This window comes from Taudactylus pleione, unplaced genomic scaffold (genome assembly GCF_031769625.1).
Source record: "Taudactylus pleione unplaced genomic scaffold, aTauple2 ptg000451l, whole genome shotgun sequence".
Classification (NCBI taxonomy): domain Eukaryota; kingdom Metazoa; phylum Chordata; class Amphibia; order Anura; family Myobatrachidae; genus Taudactylus; species Taudactylus pleione.
Window position 1 is genome coordinate 4,530,109 of NW_028284853.1, and position 22,848 is coordinate 4,552,956.

Here is a 22,848-nt window from a genome sequence, read left to right on the forward strand (position 1 = left end):
TCTATCCAAATCCAGACAACTGCCTTGCCATATGTACCATATGTAAAGGTGAAATACGGTAAGTAGGGGTAGGGACGTTAACCACCTAGGAACATCCTCCCTTATATGTCACCTGCAGCGCTTTCATAAAAAGTTACTGTCAAGTTCAGAAACTTTGGCTAAGACCGTAAGCAGTCCAGAGACACCTAAATCCCTTTGTCCAGTTGTATCCAAGCGCCTGCAAACCACACCATCAACTCCCTCCTCGTCAATTTCCTCCTTAATCAGGATTGGAAGTAGTCCTGCAGGCCATGTCACTGGCATGACTGACTCTCCAGCCGGGATTCCTCCGGAGGATCCTGCATTGCTACGCCTACTGCTGCCACTGCTGCTGTTGCTGCTGGGAGTCGTTCATCATCCCAGAGAGGAAGTAGGAACACCACCACTTTTACTAAACAATTGACCCTCCAACAGTCCTTAGCGAAGGAGGATGAAGTACGACAGCAGTCATCATGAAGCAAAACTGATAACTGAGGCCTTGACTGCTATGTTGGTGTTAGACATGCGTCCGGTATCCGCCATTAGTGAAGTGGGATTTAGACAATTGATGGAGGTAGTGTGTCCCCGGTACCAAATCCCATCTAGATTCCACTTCACTAGGCAGGCGATACCGAGAATGTACAGAGACGTCAGAAAAAGTGTCCTCAGTGTCCTAAAAAATGCGGTTGTACCCAATGTCCACTTAACCATGTGGACAAGTGGAACAGGGCAGACTAAGGACTATATGACTGTGACAGCCCACTATGTAGATGTATCGCCTTACGCAGCAACAACAGCAGCGTCACCAGTAGCAGCAGCTCAGAAACGCCAGCTCGTTCCAAGGCAGGCTACGCTGTGTATCACCGGTTTCATTAAGAGGCACACCGCCAACAACCTCTTAGAGAAACTGAGGAAATCATCGCCCAGTGGCTTACCCCACTTAGACTCTCCTGGGGATTTGTGATATCTGACAACGCCACCAATATTGTGCGGGCATTACATCTGGGCAAATTCCAACATGTCCCATGTTTTGCTCACACAATAAATTTGGTGGTGCAGAATTTTCTGAAAACGACAGGGGCATGCAGGAGACGCTTTGAGTGGCCCGAAAAATTTCTGCCCACTTTCGCCATTCAGCGACTGCGTGCCGAAGATTGGAGCACCAGCAAACACTCTTGAACCTGCCCTGCCATCACCTGAAGCAAGAGGCTGTGACGCGGTGGAACTCAACCCTGTATATGCTTCAGAGGATGGAGGAGCAGCAAAAGGCCATTCAAGCCTATTCATCCACCTATGACATAGGCAAAGGAGGAGGCATGCACCTGACTCAAGCACAGTGGAGAATGATTTCCGTGTTGTGCAAGGTTCTCCAGCCCTTTGAACTTGCCACACATGAAGTCAGTTCAGACACTGCCAGCTTGAGTCAGGTCATTCCCCTCATCAGGCTTTTGCAGAAGCAGCTGGAGAAAGTGAAGGAGGAGCTAAGATGGAGCGATTCCACTCAGCATGTGGGACTTCATTCGATTTGCCAGGATTCGAGGGTGGTCAATCAGTTGAAATCAGACCACTACATTTTGTCCACCATGCTCGATCCTAGGTTTAAAGCCTACGTGGTGTCTCTCTTTCCAGTGGACACAAGCCTGCAGAGGTGCAAAGACCTGCTGGTGAAAACACTGTCAGCTGAAGCGGAACGTGACACATCAACAACTCCTTCATTTTCTCCCGCAACTGGGGCTGCCAGGATACAACTTAGATACCCTAATAAACCCACTGGCAGTAATGTAGGGCAGGCAGGACCAAGTTTGACATCTGGTCCGGACTGAAGGACCTGACAACAATTTCTGTCATGTCTATTGTCACTTCATATGATACTGTCACCATTGACAGAATGGTGGAGGATTACATCGGTGACAGCATCCAAGTGGCATGTCAGACAGTCCATACCTGTACAGACAGGAAAAAGAGGCAAGTTGGTGGCCCCTGTACAAACTGGCTCTATTTTACCTAAGTTGCCCCCCTCCAGTGTGTTCTCCGAAAGAGTTTTTAGTGCAGCCAGGAACCTTGTCAGCGAAAGGTGTAGGAGGTTGCTTCCACAAAATGTGGAGAAGATGATGTTCATCAAAATGAATTATCAATTCTTCCAGGGAGACCAGCCTCCAGAAAGTACAGAGGGACCTGTGGTGGTGGATTCCAGTGTGGACAAACTAATACTCTGTGAGGATGAGGATGTACACAACACTGAAGAGGGTGAGGAATCGGTGGATGAGGAGGATGAGGACGACAACTTGCCTCCGTAGAGCCAGTTTGTGCAGGGACAGATTCATTGCCAGCTTGTTTTGTGGGGGCCCAAATGAACCAATCATTTCAGCCACAGTCATGTGGCAGACCCTGGCACTGAAATGATTGGTTTGTTAAAGTGTGCATGTCCTGTTTAAACAACATAAGGTTGAGTGGGAGGGCCCAAGGACAATTCCATCTAGTACCACTTTTTTTTCTTAGCATTATGTACTGTTTGGGGCATAGTTTTTCAAACTGCCATCCTGTCTGCCACTGTAGTGTCACTCCTAGATAGGCCACGTGTTTGTGCCGCCCACTTGTGTCGCTTAGCATAGTCATCCAGCTACCTCGGTTGAACCTTTAGGCCTAAAAACAATATTGTGAGGTGTTCAGACTGGAAATGAGTCGAAATTAATGTTATTGATGTTAATAATAGCATATGAACAAACCCCCCCCCCCACATTCTGTGATTTTAGCTGTTTTTATGCTTTTTTCCATAAGAATACAGATCCAAAACACAAAACCCAAAACACGAAAGGGTGGTTTTGGCAAAACCAATCCAGATACAAAACACGAGAAAGGTCCAGATCCAAAACCAAAACACAAAACACGAAAAGTGGCCAGGGCACACCCCTAGTTATAGTGCAGGTCGGATACAGTGTGGGTTGGATATACCAATAATCCACTTACTGTGACATCAGTGTTGGCAGAGCGGGGATGCCAGCAGTGTCGAGAATGCCAGTAGCGTCCTCAGTGCGCGGGTACTGGTGGTGTCATCAATGTGGGGGTGTCAGTAGTGTCCTCAGTGTGGGAATGTCGGCAGTGCAGGGGGGGCTGACAGTGTCATCAGTATGGGAGGTGGCAGTGCGGGGGTGCTGGCAGTATCCTCAGTGCAGGCTGCTGGCAGTGTCCTCAGTCTGGGGTTGCTGACGGTGTCGGTAGTGCAGGGGTGCCAGCGGTGTTGGCAGAACGGAGGTGCCAGCAGTGTCCTCAATGCGTGGGTGCCAGCAGTGTCGGCAGTGTGAGGGAGCTGGTGGTGTCCTCAGTGTGGGGGTGCCGGCAGTGTCGGCAGTGTGAGGGAGCTGGCGGTGTCCTCAGTGCGGGGGTGCCGGCAGTGCAGGGGTACTGGCAGTGTCCTCAGTGCAGGGTGTCGGCGGTGTCAGCAGAGCGGTGCCAGCGGTTTTCTGAGAGCGGGGGTGCTGGCAGTGTCGGCAGTGCAGGGGTGCCAGCGGTGTCCTCAGTGCGGGGGTGCCGGCAGTGTGGGGGTGTTTCGACAGTGGGATCTCAAGGTTTTGCCTCAAATAGATCTCCAAGGAGGGAGCGGAGATCCGAGCTGTGTTCGGGTGGGCTCGGTTCCCTGAGAACTGGGCCTGCTCACGTGTAATATATATAATTCTGTGTCCTAGTGTTTATCACGTACAGTGTGCACTATATTTTATGTCTTCTGTTTTCAGAATACCATCCTAATAGTCACCCACCCTTACTTTTTATTTGTATATTTTCATGTATGATGGTTGAGCTGCAGTATGCTTTCATTTGATACCGCTGCATTCTCTCGTCTTTGCTTTGCAGCAGAATATAAAATATATTATCCAATTCCTCAGTAGTTCTCCTTGCAATGGCGGCACCTCCTGCCTCACTCCTGCGCTGTTTCTTCCTCATTTACGCTCGTCCTCTCCTGGCAGGTCACCTCTGACTGTACTTCTGCCACGTTGCCTCAAGCATGATGGGAGATTGTAGTTCCAGGCACCTGGGACTGCATAGAACCACCCACAGACAGTAACTCCTCCTCCTCTCTGGTGGTCTGGCCTCCCTATCAGAGCAGCTCTCCCAGCAAGGCAATTTTTGTTAAATACACACCTCATTTTAGCAGCTAGTACTGAAAATTCCCTTAAATGGCTAAATCAATCTTTTTATGAGAAAGCCATAAGGCAGACAGACATCTGTACATGAGCATCAGGGTCAAAATCTCTCAATGCAACTTTTTGACAAAACAAAATCTAACATTCTTCATAAAGCTGCCTAGCATCCTGCTCCAGCCCCCTGACTTATGACTATTGGATCTCTCTTGGGGAATGCAGTGGAGAGAAGCCGATAGGGCTATTGATGGCATTGCTTATGGGGTACAAGCTCCGGAAAGTTTAGCTTTGACAAATGATGCATATGGGGATTGTAGTCAGTCCCTCTCAGATCAGGGTAAAACATTTGCCCCACAACGGATTCACTAAACAGCAGCAAGGTAAATTACCAGCTCTTTTCTTGTTGCTGGGTACTGAAGGGTAAAGTAATTCTCTAAGATACTAGTCTCCCTAATGTAAAGGACGGCAGGGTCATCCAAAGGTGACTGCTTACTAGGATGATTGACAGCAGTAGAAACTGTCACACACACACTGTACAAAAATGGTAACATTTACCTATCTGTGTATTCAACAGGTCGATCCCCATTTATGAATCACCAGCTATGACCAAACCATATATTCTTGTACTGTTCATTGCCATATTCTTGATGAGTTTTGGTTGGTACTGGAACATTTTTGAGGTAAGAAATTATATTTTTGTGTAAAGTTAGTCTGGTGGAGAGGTTACAACTAGAGGTTGAGTCTAATTTATTTTTATAATATTATAGTGCTTGTACATATACTGTAGCATGGAACACTTACTGTACATAAATAGAGGTCCTTTATTGCTATGATCAAATTTATGTTGATTTCCCTCTTTTTAATTCCTTGTCAAATCACTGTAACTAAATGTTTTCAGTAATTGTAAATATAATTAGGTACACCATGTGTATGCATGCGCCCAAAACTCCAGACATTTAAGTTTGCAAAAGAATGTGTTCAAGCAAACCAGTTACTAGGAACTAGGGATCCAGGTAATTATCAGGGTGGTGCTGGCATAATTGAAACAATTTACATTTGGTTGTTTACCTTGAGGATCATTATACAAATATTTTTCAAATAAAAATTTATAATTCATTGTAAATTTCAGGATTCGGGGAGGCATTTGATCCAAAACTGCTATGGGCCAATCCAAACTGAAATGATTTCCCCAGGGATAAAAGGATTAGCAATTGCTCATAACAAAAGTGAGCTACAAGTAAGAATAGATGCAATGTTTGACAAAATACAAATGCTCATCCCCAATGTTACGTTCACTCACTTTAACAAAAGCACAAGTGGGAGACACAGTAAAGCTTTCATAGTAAATCCCAGGACACGGTATTGTGTTGGAGAGGACTTTGTGGTACAGCTTGATATGTACGATTACTTGGGTAATAGGAAGACCTACGGAGGAGACTTCATTAGGCCAAGATTGTTCTCCCCAGAGCTCGGAGCTGCTGTTTCTGGAAGGGTGGAAGACTTCAACAATGGGTCATACCATGTCCACTTTCCTTTGTTTTGGGCGGGCAAAGCCGAAGTCTCTTCTCTCTTGTTCCACCCAAGTGAAGGGACCGCAGCTCTCTGGAGAGTGAGACATTCTAGCTTAGGAGTTCTTGGCTTTGAGGGGAAATTTAAAAAATTTGGTAAAGAAGTTACCACAGAGTGTGGATTTAAGCTGGAGGAGGAAGAAGGGAAGAAGATTTGTGAGTACCTAGATCCAGCCTACGAGGAGGCTTTCTACTGTTACAAAGCTCCAAACTTTACATGTGAAAGCTTGAACGAGATGAGGGGTTTTGCTCTTTCTGTGTCACATCTAACTCCCGAGGAAAAACAACTCTTCCAAAGGTATAATATCCATTCATTATGTTCATGTTTCAGTCAACTTTATTTTCTTCTGCATAAATTCTGTGAGCAAATGACAATAGAAGGGAGTAGAGATGTTACTTTAGTGCCATAGACATATCTCCTTTAGCGCACACACGAAAGTGTACACACTGCTGAATTTGTTGAGCCTCATGTAAGTACATCTCCTCTCCATCTCTGCTAACCTCACATGCCCACCAGCTTCTGCCCAAACCTGCCAGCTTCTGCCCAAGACCTCCTTTCATACCTCCATTCACTTTATATGCTCAATGCTAACTCTCTCCACTCTCAATAAAGGACGACTAAACATAAATTACAGGATGACTCATATATAGGAGCTGCTATGTATATCTGGATACAAATGGTACAATGCTGGTCAGGGCCGGCTCCAGGGCTAATAGCACCCTGTGCCGGCCAAGTGCTCTGCACACCTTGCGTGGCCGAAATTGGGGGTGTGGCCTAATTACCATAGGCCACACCTCCTTCCGTGATGTTATCTGATGGGTGTGCCCACATTGCATGCCTCCAAATAATGTCAGGCTAGGGGGAGCCTCACTTCCCCCAGCCCGCTTGCGGCACTGAATGGATGCCGTGTGCATGCGCGCAGCATCCATTTAGAATCCGGGGTCCCCAACCCCCTGATTTGATCACCCGCGAGCCACTTCGGCCCATGGGTGGAACAGCGGGACAGTACTGTCCCACTGAAATTGGGATGCTGGGAAAGTTGCGCCCTCTATGGGTGGCACCCCTGTTGGACCGCTAAGGTCAAACACCCCTAGAGCCAGCCCTGATGCTGGTGATCAGTGCAAGATCCAAGTGATAGGACCACTGTCCAATTGACCACCTATATAGCTAGTTAAATGTCAGACAAGATACCACCATTCACTGCTCAAGCTATGCTCCCTATTCAATACTTTGGAACTGGTAACTGTTAGTACATTTTAAAGATTACCAAACACACTGGACGATAGCTGCCCTCTTTTGACTGTATTTAGTCACTGCTCTTTTGGGGCGATCCATCGCCTGATACTTTACAGCTTGTGTGGCAAAAATAAGAGTTTCAGAAACTTATGAGAACTGTAGGCATTTCAGTTGAATGTTCTGATTGTGTTTCCTGTACACAGTAGTCTTCCTGTCAGGGACGGTGCTACCATTAGGCAGCTACCTAGGGGTGCCATCCACTGGAGGGCGCCGCTGAGTCCACCAAAAAAATTATGTCTCTTTCAGTCCCAGACAGGCGAAGTGTGTGTGGGGATGGTGGTGGTGATTTTATTTAGTGCTGACAGGGTTACTGTATGTGTGTGTGGGTTTAATGAGTGCTGGCAGGGTAAGTGTGTGTGTAGGTGGAGGGGGATAATGGGTACTGACATATATTTGAGCACATATGTGTGGCATAAATATATTGGGGCATGGCTGTGTAGCATAATGTAATGGGGCACAGCTTTATGGCATATAAAGAATTTGGGGCACATGTGGCATATGTACTAGGGGCATTGTTTGGCATAATTCATGGCTATGTAACATACAATAACTTTGGTGCACAGCTGTGTGACATGTATTGGGAGCACATATGTGTGGCATATTATATATTGGGGCATAAATGTGTGGCATATAATGTATTGGGGCACACATGTGTGTCATATGTATTGGGAGCATAAATGTGTGTCATATTATGTATTGGGGGCATTGATGTGTAGCATAATTATTAATCGTGAATACAGCTGTGTGGTGTGTAATGAATTATGGAACATAACATATTAAGAATTGGAGCAGTGTTATGAGGCATAGTATGATTTTGGGGCTCTGCTGTGTGGCATATTATAAATGAGCGTCACTAATATGTGGCATAGTATGAACTGGAGGGAGGAGGGGTGGTAGTCCCTCTATCCAGAGCTATTGCAAAGAACAGCTCTTATCCAATTACTGCTTAAAATATGAACAAAAGCTGCGTACACACTCTTTCGATATCAAAGGATCGACTCAATATCAAAGGAACGGCCCCACAATTGTATACTTGTGCCATACTTGCCTACTCTCCCTGATTGTCAGGTAGACTCCCTGAAATAGTAGCAATCTCACCCAGTAAGAAGCTGTTATATAAAAAAAAAAAAACACAGATATACACATTGAAATGGGATCATTAGTATAATTTCCCTGCAATACTTATAAGGCACAATGATCCCTATGGCTACATGCATTTTCTGAAAAGTATGGATTAAATTTACTAAGATTCGAGATGGTCCCAATTTTCAATGAGATTAATCTCGCTGGAACTCGCCCAAACTCGGGTGATTTATTCACTTTTTATCTCTTAAATTTACCAACAGGCGATTTGAGGCAAATCGAGTTGGCCGATGGTGAAGCAGAACGAGATATCTCTCCTGAGTATCTCGTTTTGCAGATTACTCATCAAATATTGCAGAGTTTTCTTTCTGTCTAACTCTCCCGAGCTAGCAAACTGCACATATCAGTGAGATATGTGCAGGCTGCTTGTGTGTTAGTCCTGTAAAAAACAGGTTAAATTCTTATAATAAAATTACGTGGGGTGCCCCCCCAAACGCATAACCAGCCCCGGACTTGTCAGCCTGTCCTGGTACCTAAAATTACGGGGAACAAAACGAGTAGGGTTCCACCATAATTTAGGTACCAGCACCAGGCTGCAGGGCCAGTGCTGGTTTTAAATATATATGGGGAAAGTATTGCGTAGGGGTCCCCTATATTTAAAACCAGCACCGGACCCAAAACGACCGGGGTATAATGCCACAGCCAGGAGACCCTATTACCGGGTCTCCAGGGCCAAAGCATTATCACCCAAGCTGCTCAGGCCAAAGTGGGGATCTCAGGGGAAGTGGGAAACCCACAAAAAAGGGGTCCCCCCTCTCCCAAACCCCAGACTGAAGCCCAGGGCTCTTTCCCGCACTCCTGGAGCGGTGGGTACGGGATAATAAAGTGTTAATTAGTATTAAACTATTGTATTTTACAGTGGAACTACAGGTGACAGAATGCCTGCCCTTTGGTGCTTGTGGAACTACAAGTGCCAGCAGGCGGCCAGCACCCATACCCCCAATGTAAAATAAATACTTAAATAAAGACAGCACACACACACCGTATAGAATACAAGTTTATTACATAAACCTATCTCATTCACACATACTTACCTTATACTTACCTTCTACCAGATGTTTCTGTCCCCTTGTCCCCGTAGAATCCAATGGGAGTACCTGCAACCAAGATCCTATACTCACCTCCTTCCTCGTGCTGGTCTCCATAGAATCCAGGGGGGGGTCTTTGCAAAACAATAACACATCTTACCCGAAACCAAATGGACTAGTATTGGTATGTGTCTTGTCACACATACCAATACTACGCGAATGCCAGCTGATGGGATGTCACAGAGTTTCCCACATCCCGCCAGCCAATCAGAGGCCGCTCCACATATAGCGGCCTCTCATTGGCTGGGGTACACATGGGTCCAGGCAATGAAGGAGTTCTGATGTGCTGTGTCTCACTCCCGGATGGCTCCACTGGACATTCCGCTGGATCTTGCAAGCATCAAGTGCAGCCCCCGGAGCCGGCAGTTGCCACAGCAAGAGAAAGTGCTGTCCCTGCTGTTGTGGTAGGGCAATGCCAGCTGCAGCTGTCGATATCGATAGCTGCAGCTGACGGAACGGTCAGGCGAACCGACCATACATGCATTGCCCAGCTTATTGGCGCTGCTATCTTGTAGATAGCAGCGCTGATAATGACAGTGGAGGGTCCAGAGACAAGGTAAGGGGCATAGTTGCTGCATGATGCATATGGGCATAGTTGCTGGGTGAGGCCATGGTAATTTTATTGACGGGGCCCCCACAACTTAGTTGCCCCAGACCCCCCACAAGCATTAATCTGGCCCCGGGCATTCTGAATGACAGGAACCCGTACCCAACCCCTTTCATCTCCGCTAGCCCTACATTTGCACCACAGTTTTAATATTGCTTAAATATTTTCCCTTTCCTCTACAGCCTCTCACTCTATTCTCCAAGTTCTGGTTTCCTGTTCTGTGTGTTTTATCAATGTACGGATGTGATGTCACAGTTACGCTCATGTTTGTCATTTCTTTATACCTTTTATATTAATTGCACTATATAAACTTTTTTTTAATAATCATTTTTAAAGGTCAAATGTTGCTGTGGAAATCCCCCCAAACTTTGCACCTATAACAGTTACTAGATGCAACAGTAAGTGTTACCCTTTATTTTCATCTTGCTTCCTTTTGCCATTACATTACCTAAACATGAAATAAATAAAATAAAATATATTTTTCTGCCATAGTAGGTTATGAATATATTGCAAATGGTTGAGATTTTTCTACCATAACTGGTGTCTCCACTGGTGAACTGGAGATATTTCATCCTGTCAAGGTTGGTACCCTGCTGGACTACAAGATCGCAAGATGATCCTTCTCAGACCAAAAAGCCACCATGGGTATAAAGTGGCCAGGGAAGGAGGGGGGAGAGGGTACTAATTAGCAGGGCCTGAGCTTGATGGAGGGGTCTAGCGGGGTCCAGGTCTGATGTCTGGCCCACCTCCTTTCTCTTTTACCCATCATCAGCATCAGCCTTTGCCTCCCCAGCCCAACACATGGTGCTATGTGTTGGGCTGTGGTGAGACCAAGGAGACTGCTGCTGCTGATCACCAGCAGCAAGCTCCTCTGGCTGGAGAGCGATCACACTGATAACGAGGAGTACACAGTGCCCCCCCTGTACAAGGCTCTCTACAGCCCTGAAAGCGACTACTGCTTTCTGGAGGTAGTTTTTGGGACAGAGCTTGGAAAATCTATGCTTTCATGGAGCTTGGTACATACTGTATGGGTTAGACTGCAGTCCCCAATGAGAATAATGGAGACTGCAGTCTGAAGTGCTAATTAGCCTTTTGCTGGAGTTTTCTGTGAAATCTCCTGCATTAGGCTGTTGTTCCGATACCTAAAAACATGTGGAAACTGCAGTTTTTGTATGATTTAAGTAAAAAAGGGCTTTATACATATGCCCCATAATAATAATAATAATATCTATCTACTATCTATCTATCAATCTATTACAGTATATGGGCAATGTTAACTACACAAATTTATCAGAATCATTGCAACATTCCCCCCAATCCAAGTGGAAAAATGTAAAAATCGGGATGGCGATATGTAATAATGCAGGTTTATGTGTGGTTTGGCCTTTCCTAAATCACACAGTTTGCAAACCGCATATATAAAACACCCAAACCATACGGTTTGGTAAATTTGCACTTGAGTAGAAATGTTAAGCTGCAATTTTGCGGCTGCATTTCTACGTGTATGCTGCAAAATCAAGGCTTCCTCTAAATCATGCCCATGGTGTGGAACAGAAAAATAAAGATCACATTGCTGTAACTTCAGTAAAACGCCTGTTTCGCCGCAAAATCTGATTTGGACAAAATTCGACCCGAAATTCACCCATCTGTAACCAAATATGCTGCATATGGCACAAGACAGGATCCGAGTGATGTCCTTTGATTCCGGTTCAAAAACTCATAGGGGCAGATTCAACTAGTCGTGAGGTTTACCCACGTCTAATTGCATTGCCCTGAGCCAGGGGAGTAGCGAGGGTGGTTCCAGTGGAGCATGAGATCCGGGCGCCAAAATGGACAGAGGGCGCCATTCAGGTTTCCAGAATTCATGGGGCGCTGCACAGTATGATGGCTGCCTGTTAGTTTTATCTTGGTTTGTTTGCTCTATATCCTAAATACAGTAGTGGAATTAATTCTGGACACTTTTAATAAAAAAATGTTTTCTTTGATATTTATGCAGCAAATTCATATTCTGCTATACCAAATCAATACTTTAATGTTTTTATTTTAATCTATCATGTTTCTAGAGGAAACAAAGAGAAGGGGATGGAGAGATAGAGTGGGAGAAAGAAAAGAGAGAGAGAGAGAACTTTTTGAAATACACTTACCAGCCACTGTCAGTGGTGAAGATGCAGGCTGTCACCAGTCACACCAGGCAGCATGCTGACAGGATCCGGGAGCAGGTCCCACACAGCATCCATGCAGGGTTATGTGCTTTGTTCAGCACTCAATTCATCCAGACTGTGGCAGCCTTTAAAATCAATCCTCAAAGCTACTTGCAGCTCTGGTCAAAGTGTGAATAACGACTAAAATGGCTCTGAATACCTTGAAACGTGTTGACTGGTTGCCTGGGAAGAAAGGCAAAGCCATGATGCTTTGTCAGGAAGGGTATACCTATGAAGAAATTGCAAAGAGGTTGGGTGGTGGGGCAATGAAGTCAGGTGTAAGGAAACTCTGCATAAGGGTTGCGAGCAGTGGATCGACAAAATTGGGCGCAAGAACTGGGAGAAAGCCCACGCTTACAAAACAAGATGAGCGCAGAATCTGTCGCCTGGTCCTGCAGGACCGTCGAAGGTCTGCAAAAGCCATCAACAACATAATGAAAACATCTGGTATCCAAATTTGTGATCGAACCATACGAAAAAAAACTTTGTGACAATGGTTTACGAGCTAGGACCCCGAGAATGAAGCCGTATATAAACCAGAAACAGAGGCAGAAATGTATAGATTGGGCTCTGGCACACAATGAGTGGACAGAAGAAGACTGGGACAAGATTATTTGGAGTGACGAGACCAAAATCAGCATCTTCGAGAGTGATGGAGTGAATTTTGTTCGGCATCGGCCTGGGGAAGATCTTTTGCCCGAGTGCACCACGGCAACTATGAAGCACCCAGTGAGTGTGATGGTGTGGGACAGCATGGCCAGCCATTGTGTGGGACGTTTGGCTTTCGTTGATGGCAATATCAATGCCAAAAAGTCTCAAGAAGCAGTGCTGGAGGCAAAACTGTTGCCCACAATCGAGGATTTGTTCGAAATTGACCCACGGAAGTGTATCTTTCAGCAGGATGGAGCACCATGCCACACCACCGAACAATTCCATGAAGTGGTTTGGTGATCACCAAATCACTGTCTTGCCTTGGCCAGGAAATTGTCCGGATTTAAATCCAATAGAAAATCTTTGGTCAAGGCTTAAAGTGATGGTATCACGAAAAAATCCAAGTAACAAGAGAGGGCTGGTCAAAGCCATAATTCAGGCCTGGTACCATGTGATTCCACCTGAAGATCTAGGACGTCTGGTTCACTCGATGCCTCGAATAATCAAAGCTGTTCTTAAAAACAGAGGATATCCAATGAAATATTAATTTTGTGTATTGCTGAAATTGCATTTTTTTTTTTCCGTACTAACAGCATACCTGTAAAACTGTGGTTTTACTGAATTTTTCACTGGAAATTTGACAAATGACAACTTAAAAATAAATAGTAATGATTATACTCACATATACTTCAATTAGAATATAAATTCTAAGTGATTATAATGTAAAAATAATGACTAAACGCAAAATTTTCAAAATTTCCTAAAAGTGTCCAGAATTAATTCCACTAGTGTAAGTTACGGATCTGAGATCTGTTTCTACATTTCATGTTCCCTCAAGCTGCCCAGATTGCCGGCCCTTCCTCCTCTGTGATCATTTTCTGTCAGCTACACTTTCCTGTCAGATTGATTACATACACTTCTCACCTCTTTAATTCCTTCCCTACCATGGGATTGGCTCTTTGCCCCTCCCCACTCCTTTTCTTATTGGCTTCTGTCACTGCCCCTCTCTGATCAACTCTTTGTCTCTCCCCTCTCCGAGCTTATTGGCTTCTGTCACTACTGTACCTCTCTCCTCTCCCTTTTTATTGGCTTCTGTCACCACCCCTTTCCTCTTCTTATTGGCAGGTATGAGTTTAAAAAAAGATCACTGCTTTGCTATGTAAAGTAATGAGGTGTTCCTAGGCATGACCACAAAATGTTATTTGAAAGGTATTTTAAAAAATACTGTATTAGGAGACCTGAAATAATGGAGGTAGACAGAACATGATTAGTAGTACTCACATTAAGATAGGTGCAGTGTATATTTGTGAAGTAGGAGCATAGCTGAGAAGGGAACTTCCCATAGGTGTTCCCACTCCAGTGATAGCTGCTTGGGGGCAGTAATTGCAGTAATAAGCTGTGCACCCTGTGGAGTCTCACTCTAGCTCATGCATTCTGCCAATTTAAGTTAAATGATCAGAATATATAATACAATCTGCTCTATTAACTAATAACAATGATTCAAAAGAGATAAAAGGTCAGATCCTAGGCGCTATACATAAATAAAACATTACCAAAGGAGCTACCCCTTAATGTCAGTGCATCACCGAAGCATTCTATTCCCCCAGTGGGACCTCAATGCCCAGCATGATACTGCCACTGTTTGCTGTTTTTCTCATAATTTCAGTATTCCACCTCAGGCTGGCCATACCCCACTGGTACAGTTCAGTACAGGGGGGGGGGATGGAGTGCTATGACATGCACTTTCTCTGGGCGCTATGGTTCCACACTACTCCTCTGCCCTGAGCTATTAAGTTCCAGAGGGTGCACGTAATGTGGATTTTTTTTCTCGCAGCCTCAGGAGCTACAAAGAAAAATCTGCATTCAATGCATCCGCTGAGACTTAGCTCATGGGATAACCAACAGATTCCTGGCACCTAACCCCGAATCTATGCGTTAGCCGCAGGTTTACTGCATGATTTTGAATAGCTCTGGGCGTTAAATCCAGAGCTTTACCCACGCGGTAAACACCATGCTAATTCAATCTGCCCCATAGTAGCTCGCACCTAAATGTATATATTTTACTTATGCTCTATGTAACATAATATTCTCTCTCTTTTGTAGATTCAACATTAAACCCAAAGCCAAAATGTCAGACAGGATTGGGTTCTCCCTTCCCAAGTGGATACTTTTTGGAAAATATCTGGAACCCTGTGTACTGCAACATGACGGCCTATACAACCGGGGAGGACTTCACTAAGTGTCTCCAGGGGAAGAAACTATATCTCATCGGAGACTCAACGTTACGGCAGTATATCATGCACTTCACTGAGGGCATCAAAAGTAAGTTTTATTTCACTCATATAAATAAACTTTATACAATTGAACTATAGTTCTGTAATAGAGCACTAGTGGCCAAAAGATCACTGCATCAAGTAGTTGGGATTCAGATGAGCCAGTTCCTTGTGGTGTCATTTCAATGACGTTATCAAAAGTTCCATGAATTAATTGTGGTGGTACTTTCTAGTTTGGTGATATCAGTGAATTGCTGCACATCCAGCAGTAAAATGCAGTGATCTCTGATTTTGGTCTACAAAAAAAACTTGGCACCTTGGTAGAGAAACCTTAGGATCTCTGATAAGGGTTCTTATTATCATTTATCTATATACAAGTCATAATTTAAGGAGTAGATGATGTCCATTAATGGACATCACCTTTAACTCTGCCATCATTATAGGCAAGGTGGGAGGGTGTCAATACACTGAATGGGATTGAAGTCTATTGGTTTCTGTTTTATTTTATTTCTGCCAAGTGTCATTTGGCCACCAGGCATTCACCAACTATTAAGACCAAGGGGTATTATTTACTAAAGGTTGGTTCATGGACATAACTACCATAGGTGCAAGGGGTGCAGCTATGAGGTCCAGAGCTGAGGGGGGCCCATATTCCTTGTCAAAGTAACATGTTGAAAATAAATGTTTCACCTTTGGTTGGTACATAGGGGCCCTTACAATCTTTTGCTATTGGGCCTTCAAATACCAAGTTACGACCCTGGGTCAGTTTTAGGTTTTTGGGTGATTTACTGACGGTTTTGGAAACCGACCATTTACTTAAGTCAAAACCGATGAAAAACCTACCAAAATACTGTCTTTAGAAGACTTTTGAACATAGGAGCAACAACCAATGATTTAATATAAACCAGACTAGTATCCACAGATTTACTAATGGTCAGTTTTAAAACAGACCAAAACCTGAGAGTAAAATTACGGCAAACTCATTCAAACAATACACCTGCCTGAGGCAGGTGAGTTTGAGAGGAGCACTGCACAGATTACTATGATCTGTGCAGGCTTTGTTAGGTGTAAAAGCATAGAAACAGATATAGGGGCTTGAAATCCGGTGGGTAACTACTGTAAGTCGAATTGCAAATGGCAGTCAAAACCGATGCCTAGACTGCAATCCGACATTGTTACTCATCATGGACAGTTGGTTTTGAAATAGACTCAAACCGATGATTAGTAAATTTACCCCCAAATGCCCACTACCTGCAGAAGAGTAGTAGCTGCCACCTCTAAGCTTCTTGATGGCACGTAGAACCTCTTAAGTTTGGTGTTATGTATCTGCTACAGCATCCCTATTTGAGAATGCATTAGAGCAATGGTTGTCAATCTCAATACTCAAGTTTTCAGATCATGTTTTTTGTATGTTGTCGAAGCCGGATGATTGGCTGAGACAGAATCTGTTAAAATTAAAATCTGCACGATGCCATTTTGTGAATGGCAACAAGACGCCATTTTGGAAATGGCCGCTCAGCGCCATTTTAGCGAATCTCTCACACATTATAAGTAAATACGGCGATGCTATTTTTTAGCGTTGTGCGATTCCCACGCAATGGAACAAAGTTAAAAGTCCTCATTATATAAATACATACATTTACTAAAACATATAATATGAACAACCCTGCAAAACACGTACCACGGTGTACTCCACAAACATGTAGTTGCACAATGCTAACTAGCGTCTTTTCTTAATATCCTTACACTTACACATTGCACACTTACATAGGAAGGTTCCTTAGCATTAAGGTTAATATCCAAGGTTTTATTCATTATTAATTATGTAATAAAGCAACTGTATTTAAGATCTCAGGTTTAGTACATGATAAGCAGACCGTGTTTGGTGCCATTCTGAACCACTGTTTATTTGCAGATTTCCGGTTCCATCGGCAAGGAAATCGCAACATGCGTCTAGGAATTATGGATCATAGAGAGATAGGCATTGAAATGTACTCTGTTCATGTAATGTAATTAGCCAGTTTAGACTTGTTCTTCGGCGGGAAAACGGACACAAAGAAGCTGTTGGAGGCTGAACTATTACAATACAAACTGACCTATGAACTGCATCGTAACAGGAGAACCAGGAAGAAGAACCAATGGGATTATGCCAACTTGTTCTATTGTATTGCCTATCTCTGCAAGGGTTTATATGCAAGCACCCTGAATCTGCTAGTCAGTCATCTTTTCTTTGCTGTTGACGGAGGTTTCATTGGTGATGCCAGGAATCTGGATTCAGAGTGCGTGCGTATGCATTCGACTGTACCTAGTGATTGTATAATCTGTTTGCGCTAATTGTATTTAGATCACAGCATGTAACTATCTGCTTTTTGGTGAATAATATCTTTTTGTGCTTTGGAAACACAATCAAAGTCTGGAAAGCAATTATTTCTTGTGCGACTTATAACGCTTAATATCGACATTTAGGGTGTATAGATAGGTAGGAATTCATAATTGGAGGCTTGTAGTGAAATCACGCTACCATTCACACGGTAACACATGGTTATCAATCTCTCAGCAAAGGGTGGAGGCGCCATACGCAGGAAAGAACGCATTGTGCCTTCGAATACCTGCTACCACTTTGTTGCTGAGAGTCCGCTATCCGTTATTGTGTGAGTTCAAGGAGCGCTGATTAGAATCCAGGAACCAGGAAGGAAAAAGTTTGTTTTCCTTCGTTGATAAAACTTCATGTTATAAGAGGAAGTCGCACAATAGCGTAAAGGTAATAATACGTTTTGCGTAGCGGTCACATTATTGTGTATGCGACTAGCCGCACAATAGCATATACGTATTTCCTGTATTGCTGCCGCATGTTTAAACAAAGCCGTTGAGATTGCATTGTGATAGCATTGTTTTAAAGATCTTAGTCGGTGCTGCCATATCTGGGAAAACATTTATTTTTCTGTGCAGGAAAAAGGTGTGTAGCAGTGAACGTGTGTTGGTAGGGGTAACATGTTCCCTAGCTAGGGGTATCGTAAGACCCTTAGGGGCTAGGCGCCTGGTGTCGACCTAGTGGCTCGGTAGTAGATACCAAAGTCTATACACATAGCAGGTGTAGTTGTTGTTTTGTGATAGGTATCGGCTCTCAGTGTGATCGCAGCATCCAGTGATCAGTTAGGGTTATTGGGCATTGTGATCGAACTGCACAGTTGTGGCATATTGTGATTGTGAACTGAGTAGTGCTGGAAGAAATCACTGAAAAGGGTAAGTGTTATTGGAATGCTTAAATTCTAGCAATGCAAAGTGCTCGAAAAGGGCTTAGGTGTGTGAAAGCAGCCTGGTTATTCTTCGATAGGTGTGTGGGCGCATCCTGTTAATATTGTCCACAGGTAAGTGAAAGTAGCCTTGACATTTTTTCACCGATTTAAATCTCTATTGAAAAGTTTAGTGTTATTTTCCCAAGATGGGAGCCAAGCAAATGGTAGAGATGTTAGATGATGTGCTGCTCTTGGAAGCGCCGGTTGATTCCGCACGGCATATAATATGAGATATGGTAAGACCTTACCTTTGTTATCCCTATTTCTACGAAGTCCATAGGGTTCCACAGGATACCTCGGGGTATAGGTGATGACGTCAGGCATCGGGCACCATAGAGTTAAAGCTTTCAGCCTCCCAGGATACACTAGGGTCCCCCTCCTATATCCCGCCCCCGAGCCAAGGCATCTCAGTTACGTACCAAGCCCTAGGCCGGAGGAGGAGAAGGAAGAGAGAGAAAAAAGATCTGGACCCACACAAGAATCACATTCTCACCAGAGGGAGACGGAAAAACCAGTGACCAGAGCAAAGCCCATCTGCAGTACAGGTGCGACAGGGCGGGAGTCCTGTGGAACCCTATGGACTTCGTAGAAATAGAGATAACAAAGGTAAGGTATTACCATATCTCATATTTTCTACTTCAGGTTCCATAGGGTATCCACAGGATAACTTGGGGATGTCCCAAAGCAGTATATTTTAAGGGTGGGGACGCTCCTGTGCTGAAAGGAGAATCCGCTGCCCGAAGGAAGCATCCTGAGAGGCAAAGGTGTCAAATGCGTAATACCTCAAATAGGTATGGACAGAGGACCACGTGGCAGCCTTGCAGATCTGGACCGCAGAGGCACCACGTCGAGCTGCCCACGAAGGACCCACAGACCTAGTGGAATGAGCCCTCACAGAGGAAGGAACCGGAAGGCCTTCATGAAGATAAGCTTCTGAAATGGCCATACGAATCCATGCCGCCAAAGTTTGTTTTGAAGCAGGCCAACCCTTTTTACAGAAGCCATAGAGGACAAAGAAGGCGTCCGACTTCCTAAACGAAGAAGTGCGGTCAACATAGATTCTTAAGGCCCGCACAACATCCAAAGTGGCCTCACCCACTGAAAGATCGGGTGAGTTAAAAGCCGGCACAACGATTTCTTCGTTGATGTGAAAGCTGGAAACAACTTTAGGAAGGAAACCAGGACGAGTGCGCAGCACCGCCCTGGTCCTATGAAAAATCAAAAAAGGGGGTCTACAGGAGAAAACCCCTAAGTCAGAAACACGTCTGGCCGAAGCAATGGCCAGAAGGAAAATTGTCTTAGCTGTCAGCCACTTGAGATCCACTGAGCCCAGTGGTTCAAATGGCGGACCCTGGAGAGCCCTCAGGACCACAGCTAAATCCCAAGGCACCACCGGTGGAACAAAAGGTGGCTGAATTCTGAGAACACCTTGCATAAAGGTGCGCACATCAGGGATTGCAGCAATCCTACGATGGAACCAGACGGACAGGGCAGACACCTGCACCTTCAGAGTTGCAAGGCGAAGCCCATGGTCCAGTCCCGCCTGTAGGAAGGCTAACACTCTAGACAGACAGAACTCCTGAGGGGCATAACCTCTCGGTCGACACCACTGGAAGAACGTATGCCACACTCGATGGTATATCCTTGCAGAGGATGGTTTCCGAGCCCGTAGCATTGTTTGCACTACAGAGCTGGAAAACCCCCTGGACCTTAACATGGCCGTCTCAACAGCCACGCCGTCAAAGACAGCCGAGTCAGGTCCGGGTGAAGACAAGGACCCTGTGACAGGAGGTCCGGTTGTAACAGCAACCGCAGAGGAATGTCCACGGACAGTCCCTGGAGGTCTGAGAACCAGTGCCTCCAGGGCCACGTGGAAGCTATCAACAGGAGCGTCCCTCCTTCCTGTTTGAATTTCCAGATTACCCGTGGAAGAAGGGAAACCAGAGGAAACAGATAAGCAAACCGGAACATCCACTGGATGGACAGAGCATCCACCAGAGACGCTTTTTCGTCTCTTGTGCGAGACCCATACACCGGCAACTTGTTGTTGTGCCGTGACACCATGAGGTCAATCTCTGGAAGACCCCACCTGTCCACCAGAAGTTGAAAGACGTCCTGGTGCAGAGACCATTCCCCCAGATGAACGCCCTGGCGACTGAGAAAGTCTGCCTCCCAGTTTAGGACTCCCGGGATGAAGACTGCTGATATGGCTGGGAGATTGCGCTCTGCCCAAACCAGGATCCGGGACACCTCTATGAGAGCCGCCTGACTTCGGGTTCCTCCTTGCCGATTTATGTAGGCCACGGTGGTAGCGTTGTCCGACTGGACCTGCACTGGGTGACCTTGGAGAACCCGATGTGCCTGCTGGAGAGCATTGAAACCCACTCGGAGTTCCAAGATATTTATTGGAAGCTCTGTTTCTGCCAGAGTCCACCTGCCCTGGAACAAGTGTGGACCCGTGACTGCTCCCCAGCCCCGAAGACTGGCGTCCATTGTCAACAGGACCCAATTCGCCACCCAGAATGGATGACCCTTGTTGAGATGGGTCATCTGCAACCACCAGGTTGGAGACAGGCGAACCTCCGGAGTGAGCACCATTGTCTGTGATTTTAGACTCTGAGGCAGTCCATTCCATTTGGACAGGATCAACTGCTGCAGAGGTCTGGAGTGAAACTGGGCATATTCCACCATGTCGAATACTGAGACCATGGAGCCCAGTAACCTCATCGCCGAGTGTAGAGACACACAGCGACTCTGCAGACAACTGCGCACCCTTGACTGCAAGACCGAGATCTTTTCCCCCGTCACAAAGATCCTTTGCTGTCCGGAGTCCAATAAGGCTCTGAGGTGCAGAATCTTCTGGGATGGGATCAGGGTGGACTTCTGCCAGTTTATCAACCAGCCGTGCCATTGCAGTACCGCAATGGTCAGGTCCAAATGACGTAGAAGGAGCTCTGGAGATCCTGCCACCAACAGAAGGTCATCCAAGTACGTAACATGCGGACTCCCTGCAGCCGCAGAGAAGCCGCCATAACCGCCATCACCTTGGTGAAAACATGTGGTGCTGTCGCCAGCCCAATAGGTAACGCCCGGAACTGAAAGTGGTCGTTGCAGATTGCAAACCTGAGAAACTGTTGATGGTGTAAAAGAATAGGGACATGCAGGTAACCGTCCTGTATGTGCAACGACACCATGTAATCCCCAGGTTCCAGCATGATGGACCGTAGGGTCTCCATCCAAAACCCCGACACCCGCAAAGACTTGTTGAGTGCTTTGAGGTTGGGTTTCTGCACCAAAAGCAGATTGGAATAGAAACCCTGGCTCCTCTGGGAGAATGGAACAGGCACTATAACTCTAGCCTGGAGCATAGTGTGCAAGACTTTCCGCAGTTCCACTGCTTTGTTCCAGTCTGATGGAAGACCCGTGGTGAAGAATCGGGATGGGGCCTGTGCCGAAAGGAGAGGGCATACCCGTGAGAAACCACCTCGTGAACCCAAGTGTCTGTCGTGGTAACTGACCAACACTGGGTGAACTGCAGCAGGTGGCCTCCCACTTTGGGATCCCCAAAGGGAGGCCCGGACCGTCAGGCTGCAGGCTTGTCATCCGGCTTAGGGGTCGGACGTCTGGTACTCCAGGCCTGTTTCCGGGGCTTGGACGATTTTTTGGGACCAGCCTGTCTGGGAAAGGACTGAGTCTTAGGCCTACCCTTGGCCCTGTAAGGCCGAAAGGACGACCTACCAGAACTGGAAGGGATGGCAGCAGACGGAAGACATGCCGACTTGGCTGCCGCCAGTGTGGCTACGATTTTGTCCAGATCCGGACCAAATAGGACTTCTCCATTAAAAGGCAAAGCTTCCAAGCCCTTCGTGGAATCAGCAGCCGCCTTCCAAGATCACAACCATAAGGTGCGCCGAGCAGCTACCGCAGCTGAAGAAATCCGAGACGCCAGGGTACTGATATCCAAGGCCGTTTCATTGATATAAGTGGCCGAATCCCGGATATTGCCTATCAACTCGGTCTGTTCAGCTGAACAGTCCGAATCGAGAGATGCCTCCAAAGTATCAGCCCAGCACTCCATAGCTCTGGCTACCCAACAAATGGCCATAGCCGGCCTAGCTGCCCCCCCCGCAAGGGAATAAACAGACTTTAGGCAGATCTCTACCTTACGGTCCATAGCATCCTTCAAGGAAGACATGGAGGGCATGGGCAATGTAGCACTACGGACCAGGCGTGTCACATGAGAATCCACCTGTGGAGGTGACTCCCACTTAGAAAAATAATTATCCGCAAATGGATAAGCCACCGCCAAGCACCTCTGAGGCTGATACCGTTTGCCAGGCTGTTTCCACGCCTCCTCTAAATGGTCCACTAACTGACCCGAAACAGGAAACACTGTGGCGTCACCCTTAATATCCTTAAAAAAGGCATATTTAGACTTGGACACCGGAGGATCTTCATCCTCAATCACTAAAACTGTGCGGACTGCCCGAATAAGTCCAGGAATATATACCTTGGACCTAGCGTCCGCCTCTTTAGTATGGAGAGGTTCCTGGTCAGAAAGATCCAGAAT

General features: G+C 45.8%; 1 protein-coding gene across 1 annotated transcript in view; it reads left to right on the plus strand.

Annotated features, from left to right (window-relative positions):
* Positions 1-22,848, plus strand: part of LOC148505526 (NXPE family member 2-like) — a 61,087-nt gene that overhangs the window by 20,199 nt on the left and 18,040 nt on the right. Inside the window, exons 2-5 of the mRNA XM_088448152.1 lie at positions 4,729-4,834; positions 5,284-6,020; positions 10,194-10,255; positions 14,813-15,031. Of these exons, the coding sequence (XP_088304278.1) occupies positions 4,757-4,834; positions 5,284-6,020; positions 10,194-10,255; positions 14,813-15,031 (1,096 nt within the window). The 5' untranslated portion in view covers positions 4,729-4,756. The remainder of the gene's footprint in view (positions 1-4,728; positions 4,835-5,283; positions 6,021-10,193; positions 10,256-14,812; positions 15,032-22,848) is intronic.